We start from the raw sequence: 9,084 nt of genomic DNA on the forward strand, positions 1-9,084 counted from the left end.
GCCTTACAATTAGCCCCACATGTGTTTATCGGGCAGGTTGGCACAATTAACTAACTCAATAACCAACTAATTTTCATGTAGAAAGATCATGCTTTACTTAATTCTACTTGTACAGAGGATCAATGGTCTAATTCCATAAATATTAAGATGCATTCCCAGTATGCATTGTTTAAGGAAAAAGAGGTAATGAGTCATGAAAAGAAACAGCTATTTGATTTCCTAGTCAATAAATTGATGATTCTCAAAGTCTCACTATCAATGAGGCAATGCCAACTCATAGTGACCCAGTAGGACAGAGGGGAATGTCTCCTGTGGATTTCTGAGACTAACTTTTTATGGGAGTAGAAATTCTCATCTTTTTTCCACGGAACAGCTGGTAGTTTCAAACTGCTGACCTTGCTATTAGTAGCGCAATGCCTTACCCACTATGCCAACCAGCAGGGTTCCTTACTCGATTCTAGAAAATGAAAATTAAAGTCAGTGTGGATTAGGCAGGTCCTTGGGTAGTAAGTAGTACAGTGTGAAATTCACTTCTAACCTAAAGGCTGGTGGTTTGGATCAACCCAGGGACACCTCAGAAGAAAGGCCTAGAGATCTATTTCCATAAAGATCACCGTCAAGAAAATGCTATGAAGTTCTACCTTGTAACATATGGAGTCGAAATGAACCTGCTGGGAAATGGGTTTGTCTTTCTGGGTTTTGGGTGACCAGACAGAATACTATGTATCAAGTTATTCAAACATCCAAGTAACTTTTAACATGTCTTGGTGAATCTAGGCTTTGATTCTAAGACACTCTACATACCGTTTCCCCGAAAATAAGACAGTGTCTTATATTAATTTTTGCTCCCAAAGATGCGCTAGGTCTTATTTTCAGGGGATGTATTATTTTTCCATGAAGAATATGGTACACATTTATTGTTTATTGTTTTATTAAGAGACCTCGCACTTCCTGTCTGCTCCAGCTGCACTGCAGCCAACGGTCCAGAGTCCAGAGTTACAGTAGCTTTGGGGGCCTTCTTTTCAGGGAGGTCTTATTTTCAGGGGGATGCCTTATATTTCAGAGAGAGACAAAACTGTAAGTAGGTCTTACTTTCGGGGGATGTCTTACTTTCGGGGAAACAGGGTAGTTAGGGTTTCCATTGGTATCCTTTAGAATTTATATCCAACCAAATTCATTGGGAAATTTAGGCAGAAAAATTATATTAGTTCGGAAATAGCCTTTTAAAATAAAAACATTATTGTGATGTCTCCTTATTTCTTTTTGCTAACCAGGCAAGTGATCCTGAAAAACAGCTGGCAGAGTGGGCTATGCACTCATCTGCTAATGACAAGGTTAGCAGTTTGAACCCACTAGTCACTTCATGGAAGTAACGTGAGGCTGTCTACTCCTATAGAGATTTATAGCCTATGAAACCCTAAGGGCAGTCTACCCTGTCCTATAAGGTCATTAAGAGTTGGAATCAACTTAATTTCAGTGAGTCTGGTCTAGTTTGTGACTGCGCTAGGCCAGGGGCGAGTAATTTTTTTCAAGCCAAGGGAGAATTCGATATTTATAACATCATTCATGGGTCACACAACATTATTAAATTAAAATTTAGCCTTCTGTATTTGACTAAACATTTAATTAGCTCAACCCTAATGTGATGGCCAGAACAGTTCTCTTTACTGAGGTATTAGCCAATATTGACAATTTGGGGGCCTTATCTGGCCGATGGGCCAGAAATACCTCACACCTGCTCTAGGCTGACAAGAGACTTTTCAGGGTAAAATCACTGGTTAAAATCTACTCATAGTGCTGCAGCATGTCACCTATACTACAGAAATCCCACACTATCTGGTTTATAAGCAGCCTTGATGGCATGGTGGTTACGTGTTGGGCTGTGACCCACAAGGTCAGCAGTTTAAAACCACCAGTCACTCGACAGAAGAAAGATGAAGTTTGTACTGCTGTGAAGGGTTGCAGGCTCTTCAACCCCATGGAGGCAGTTCTACACTGTCCTTGAAGGTCACCATGAGTTAGAATCGACTTGATGGCAGGAGGTTTTTGTTTGGTATGCTTAATTCCCCACCCCCTTAAGATCAGAACTTTCTATTACATAATAAAGCAGTTTGCCTAAATGTAGTGAAAAACATTTAAAGAACTCATACATTTTAAACTAACACTAGAAAGTTCTTAATCCCATGTCCGCAATACCAAAGACAAATTGAAATGGACAGAGATGCCAATATAGAAAAGCAAGAAACATTTAAGAATAGTTTTTGAAAAGTAATATGAATGTTTTTCTTTTCAAACTGAAGAAATAAGCAAATAAGTAACAAGTGTAGCCTTTCTTCATCTATCATTTTCGAATTATTGGTGAATAGGCAAAGGAATGAAAAATTCTAAAAGTATAAGCTATTGAGACAGATTTATGGCAAAATTAATTTTGTGAAGAGATTTATTTATTTTTCTTATATTTAAGTTAGTCTTTCAAATATGACACTCAATTTGAATGTCACTATAAATGTTCTGCCAGATGACTTCCACACCCCAAACAGAAGCTCATAGTTTTTATGCAATTTTAAGTATTCAAGTGACAGATTTAAAGAGTCACCCATCTCTCAAATAGTTATCTATACCTAGGAAGGGAAGGGTGAGTCGTGGTCCCTAGATCAATTCTTAAACTTGAGCCAGTTTACAGACTCACAACCTTTGAATAAAGGGGAGGCCAGGTTCTTTGAGAAAAGACCCCACTAGGTAACAGTCAGTTAAACTGTAAATTGAAATATAATTACATTTAATTTAATTATACTCTTCTTGAAGCCAACATATACTGAAAAACGCAGGGATCATCAAAGTAACGAGGAAAGAATACACAGAGTCAGTCACCTTACCAAAAAGAACTGGTCAACATTCAACCATTTCAAAAGGCAGCACATGATGAAGAGCTGATGATGTACTGAAGGAAGAAGTCCAAGCTGGACTAAAAGTATTAGTGAGAAACAAAGTTATAGAAATTGACCGAGAACATCAAGAGAAATGCTTCAACATACCAATGCAGCGTTGGAAGTTCTCTCTAGTCTGTGTCAAGAAATCTGGACGACAGCTAGTTACCTGATTAACCAATTGGAGTAGATCCGTATTTGTTACTATTCCAAAAAAGGTGATCCCAATGAATGTGAAAACTATGGAACAGTATCATTAATATCACATGCAGGTAAAATCCTGCTGAAGGCAAATGAAAAAGGGTTACAGCACTAAGGACCAGCAGAAATTCATGCCACATTTAGCTGGGAATGTGGCACAAGCAGTATCCTCATGGCTGATGTCAGATGGATTGTAGCTGACAGCAGGGAATACTAGAAAGATGCTTACTTTCAAATGAAAACGAGAAAACAATGAAGTTGCCAAGAATTTCATTTTACTTGGATTCACAATGTTCACTGAAGCAGGAGCCAAGTAATCAAATGAGATATATGATTGCATTGGGAAAATCTGCGGTGTGAGGCCACTTTGAAGGGTGAAAGAGCAAAGATGTCATTCTGAGTATGATGGTGCACCTGACCCCAAACATGGCATTTCCCATACTCCACAGGCATGGGGAATCTGGACAATAAATAAGGAATGCCAGAGAAGAACTGACACAATGAACTATGGTGTTGGCAAAGAATATAAAAAGTACCATGGACTGCCAGAAGAACAAACAGATCTGCCCTGGAGGAAGTACTTGCATAATGCTCCTTAGAAGTGAGGCCGGTGAGACTTGTCTCATGTATTTTAGACACACTGCAGGCTAGTCCCCGGAGAACAACATCATGCTTGGTAAAACAGAAGATCAACAAAAAGAAGAGGCCCTCCATAAGGCAATGGCTGCAAACATTAGCTCAAACCTAACAACTGTGAAGGTGGAGCAGGATTGGGCAATGTTTGTTCTCTTGTAGCTAGGGTCACTATGAGCCACAGTCCACTCCACAGCACCTAACAACAACATTGCATCTTGTAAAGCTTCATAGCAAGGGTGAAAATGTTTCTCTGGGTTAAGAAATCCACAGCAGGTCATGAAGAACGCTCTACTGGAAGTTAGGGTACTCAAGGTCCAGTCCCAGTCCTTTAGCTAATATATTCTGGAAATTCAGGCAATTCCTATAACCTTACTGGAACCTTTTATCTTGCTGTGAGATACAATAGCAATGTGGGCTATCTTAAGAAATTTGTAATCTCCCATTGTCCAAAATGCCCTATTTGTGTCTTGGACAAGTAGAAGGAATGCCCTATGAAGAACTAATCTTCCTGGATGTTTTGTGTGTGGGAAACTGAGGCCCTAGGGATCATCCTGAACATAACTCGGACTAGGTAATGACTACCATATATACTCATGTATAAGCCGAGTTTTTCAGCACATTTTTAATGAAATTTGGGGAGTAAAATTAGGTGCCTTGGCTGATATTTGGGTCGGCTTATACTCGAATACGTGTGGTCTATTTCCTGTGATGTCAAGAGTCTATGAATACTTCCTTAGCTTCAGAGGCTTTCCTCCTGTGGGAGGGGTCTGCTGCAAGATGCTGCCAGCCGAGAATCGGTAATGCAGTCTGCTTACTAGGGCTGAGACAGAATCTGATGGTAAGGATGATTCTACCTGGAGTTAAAGGGTGAACAAAGGAACAGAAGAAGTAGTAATATTGTGTTGCTTCTAAAGAAACGTAAACACCCAAAGTTATCAAATAGCATTTGGGTCAAGGTTTTCACATCATTGGGATTTATAAATCATGTGTACTCACTTCACAACTTCGGTCCGGCTCCCTTTGCCTATAAATAGAGTCAAATGAGGGAAAGAAAGAAGAGAAGCTCCCTTGAAGTCTTCGGGGAAAGAAGGGACAAGCTGACCATTACGCACACAGTAAGAGTCAAGCCTTCCCAGTCTTTCAAGCCCTACTTCTGAGACTAAAAATGTCTAAGCTCAACTTGAGTGTCGCTGTGAACTCTTCTCTGTGCCAGTTGATGTTGTCCACATATTTATAGCCAATGTACAAACAACTTAACATGTTTACATGGGGTGGTAATGGAAGTCATGTGTCAAACAGGGAGGGGGGAGGGGTGGTGCAAAGCTTTCTTCCACACAGCAGTTTGAAGAGACACAATATCTGTGGAAACTCTGACTTACAAATAAGAATGCATTGTTTACTTCTTCTGCTTATAGAGAATTTGTGTTTTTATCCAGCACATATAATTTCTGAAGTCTCATTGTTTTATTTTTTCAAATTTTCTCTTTAGTCTTGCCCAAAGCTATGGAAGTCTCTACATAAGAAGTCTCAAGGAACAAGGCCACACACATTCTTGTGACTTTGGGTCCCCATCTGCTTGCAGCCCCTGCCCCTTAGGGTAAGGCAGTACAGCATCCCGCTATCATGTCCAAAGCAGAAGAGCAAATCTGGAGAGCGCCTTCCTTCCACCACAGATATTCCCAGCAACCCCCCCAGTTTTTTGGCCTTCCTCTTGAGCACTGTGAAGACCAGAACAACTTTTGAATTCACCTGAAGTCAGGAAGAGACTCTTACCATCTTTCTCCTGGGAGAGTCCTTTGAATATATCCTTAAGCCTGAGTCTATAGAGACAGCTTGTCCTTAACTGTCAATAATTATGGATTCAGGAACCAAAATCTCTATAGAGGAAACACTCTATTGGCTTCAGACAGTCCACAGAATCCACAATGGGGTCAAGGTCTACAGAGCGTAAGATGATATCAAAGGAGGACCACAGTTCAGACTGCCTTTTTCTCTGATGGAAGGCGCCTTAGGTGCATAGACCATCACGGTAAGTATGCGCCTCTTCAGTGAAGACCAACCAGTTCCCTTTCCTGACAGCCAAGATCTGGCCATTCTCACCTCAGTCACTCTCATCCTTTAGCCTCTCCAGTGGAACAAGCGAGCACACTGGCTGAACACAGGCTTGCCCCTCCCAGTCCTTGCTTTATATGGTCCTCTTGGAATTCCATGATAGCAATGATTATGTTAATAGTCACCTGGACACTTGCATACCTTATTCCAAACTCAGAGAACCTGAGACTTAAGAGTTGAATTTTAAAAATGGATAGACCTTCCATTCATTTTTTTTCACCTTTATACTTAAATTTCTGATTCCCATAACTTTTTGAAATTAAAATGAAAGATAAAAGAACTTAAGTAAGCTTAATTAAATCTAAAAGAACCGACAATGTATTGATAATTTTAAACTTCCTTCATTTTAAGCTGTTTGATATATTTTCTACCACATCTGAACGTTCTGAGGAAAACACTGAGGCATACAGTTAGTTGAGCTGAACTGAAGCTCTTGATGTTCGGTGCTGTCCCGTCTGTTCGGACCCATATTGACCTTAAGCACAAAGGAAAGCAGCGCAGTCTGGTCCTCTGCCAACCTTTTGAAAAGCACCTGAAGCCCGGAACCAACTCTTGGCATCTTTCTACTGGGAGAGTGCGTAAATATGTAACTGAGATGAAGCCTAGAGAACGCTTTTCCTCAATTTTCAATAATCATAGATTCAGGAACAAGAGCCTCAAAATCCTCAGTAGAGGAAATACTATATCGGTTTCATACAGACTGTACTTTCATTTTGTTTTGGTTTTAGTTTTTCTACATCTTACCTGTAAATAGGTTTCCAAACCTTGTCGACGTTGTTCCAAGACTTTTGGGACCCAGTTTCTAACATGTTTAGAAGGGATTTCTGGAGTTTTCATACATTTCTTAAGCTGTAAATAAAAAATAAAAAACAGAAATGTCTCTTAATTATGAAGATGAAGCTTGAGGGAGGAGTCAATAAAAGAAAGTGCTATTCCCAAACATAATATAGAGAAATGAAATACTACCAAAGTTTTGTACCCAAACCCTTGATATATTGCCCTCCACATAAAGATTTCAAGGTAAGTATTTTATGTCTTTGGTAGTTGTTATTGTTGTAGCTCATCAAGTATTTGAGATCAGAACTACTTAGTCATCTTTCTAAAAAAAAATACAAAGTCTAATAAGTAAATTATAAAGAAAGAAAAGCAACCTATAATATTTCAAATCAATCAATACAATGAAATTCTGCTTGGAAGTCTTTCTACATACACGTATGCACAAAAGCTAAATAAAATTACATTGTTCATAGCTGGCTATATAAGACACTATCCTAGCCAACTGCTGGTTTTGAAGAAGCCGCTGTGTTGAGAGAGATGTCCACCCTCCTAGTATAAGGTGACCAGATTTTAACATTGGTAAAACGGGACACCATTGATCAAACTCATATCCTGGCGAAATAGCCACATGGCAGCTGAAAACCATATGCCCTAGCTTGTCGTGCATTCTTTCCAAAAATTGGGACTTTTTTTAAATGCTGAGGAACGCAGGAAAAATTGTTAAAAATCGGGACTGTCCTGCCAAAAGCAGCGTCTGGTCACCTTATCCTAGTACCTGAGTGCAGCGTAGGGCTGGAAGCCATCTCTGCTCTGGAGCAGCAAGATACAGGGCTAACACTACATCTGACAGAAACGGAATTCCAGGGTTGCTAACGGGCCCATAGCAGTTCACCTGCTGAGGAGTTGCATTTCCAGCCCAGATGTATTGAATCACAATCTGTAACAAGATACCCAAGTGATCTCACAGGCGAGTCTCCACGTGGCTGTAAGGATGACCTGGGGATCTTGTTAACAAGAAGATTCTGACTCAGTGTATCTGGGGTAGAAATGCAAATTCTCCATCAGCAGTTAAAACTGTAAAGAACCATTCAAAGTCCCACTGAACACTACCTAGATCAGTGGTTCTCAACCTTCCTCATGCCGTGACCGTTTCATACAGCTCCTCATGTTGCGGTGACCCCCAACCATAACATTATTTTCGTTGCTACTTCATAACTAATTTTGCTACTGCTATGAATTGGGTGACCCCTGTGAAAGGGTTGCTCGACCCCCAAAGGAGTCAGGACCCACAGGTTGAGAACCACTGGCCTAGACGACGACAGAAGAAGGCTTCGAGTCTCCGCTGAGATCCCCGTTCCAGCCAACAGCTTTTAATTTCCACCGCTGACACCTTAGCACGGGCTCCCGGTCCATGGAAACCGTAGGAAATAAATTTGTGTTGTGTTGTTTTAAGTCACAAAGTGTGTGTTAATTTGTTATCAGCAATAGAAAATGAATACAAATGACCAGAGTCTGAGCCATCCAACTCTGAGAGGCAGGACAGCGAAGCAGGACAGTCAGGGGGTAAATCAGTAATGTCCACAGTATGTTCAGTCAAGAGTGTTTCAAGAGCCGCCCCGAGTGGACCGTGTCAGAGGCTGCGGGGTGTGGGGTGTGGGGTGGGGCGTGGGGGGAGTACACCTGCGGAGAGAAGAGCGAATGGGGGTGAGAAAGCAGATGCTCCTGGTTCGAGGAGTTACACCAAATGAGGAGGAGAACAATGGGGTGAACTTGGCGGGCAGGCGTGAGGTCACAGAGGTTTCATATTTCTTGATGGGAACTAGGTGTGCCTATGTGGGTGAGAATGATCCAGTACTGACAGGACAGTTGATAGTGGAAGTGAGAGAGATGGGGTGGGTGTATCGCTCCTTTGAGGGTACAGATGCTGATCTCATCTTTGCAGTTTGAGAGATTTCTCAAATGAGAGCAAGACTCCAACTGCTAAATGAGTCTGTGGTAACAAGCTCACCAAGTTTCCACTTAATAATAATCATCATTTAAAACAAACCCTTCCTTCAAAAATAAGATCACATGTTCCTTATATTTCAGAATAGAAAAATCACCTCCATTTTCGGGCTCTCTAAAAAAAAAAATCTTCAAGATACAGCAGTGAAAATATTTTTCCTGTTTACTCATGTCAAGAGTATCGCGGAAGGCGGTCGTCACAGCTGCTAGGGTCCACGACAGCACTTGTAGGTGAGTAATGGATTGCTTTAGATGAGGAGAGACAAACCTGAGACAATATGTTTCCAGAAGGGCTCAGCTGCTTACAAGATAAATACTCCTCTGCCACGTCTTCCGATGATTAACTGTCCTGGCCAGACTGCGTCCGGCCAAGTACCATTACCCGATTCCACGATACCCACCAAACAAGCCCCTTTCCTGGTGTGAG

The 9,084-nt window shown here is 41.1% G+C and overlaps 1 protein-coding gene across 2 annotated transcripts in view; it reads right to left on the reverse strand.

Moving 5' to 3' along the window:
- SNX24 (sorting nexin 24) overlaps positions 1 to 9,084 on the reverse strand; it is a 181,811-nt gene that overhangs the window by 72,934 nt on the left and 99,793 nt on the right. For both annotated transcript variants that reach the window (XM_045285367.1, XM_030888980.2), the window contains exon 3: positions 6,621 to 6,725. In XM_045285367.1, coding sequence (XP_045141302.1) covers positions 6,621 to 6,725 — 105 coding nt within the window. The remainder of the gene's footprint in view (positions 1 to 6,620; positions 6,726 to 9,084) is intronic.

The sequence above is a fragment of the Echinops telfairi genome, unplaced genomic scaffold (assembly GCF_000313985.2).
Source record: "Echinops telfairi isolate 266 unplaced genomic scaffold, ASM31398v2 ScPeMD7_7469;HRSCAF=8507_1, whole genome shotgun sequence".
Taxonomy (NCBI): Eukaryota; Metazoa; Chordata; class Mammalia; order Afrosoricida; family Tenrecidae; genus Echinops; species Echinops telfairi.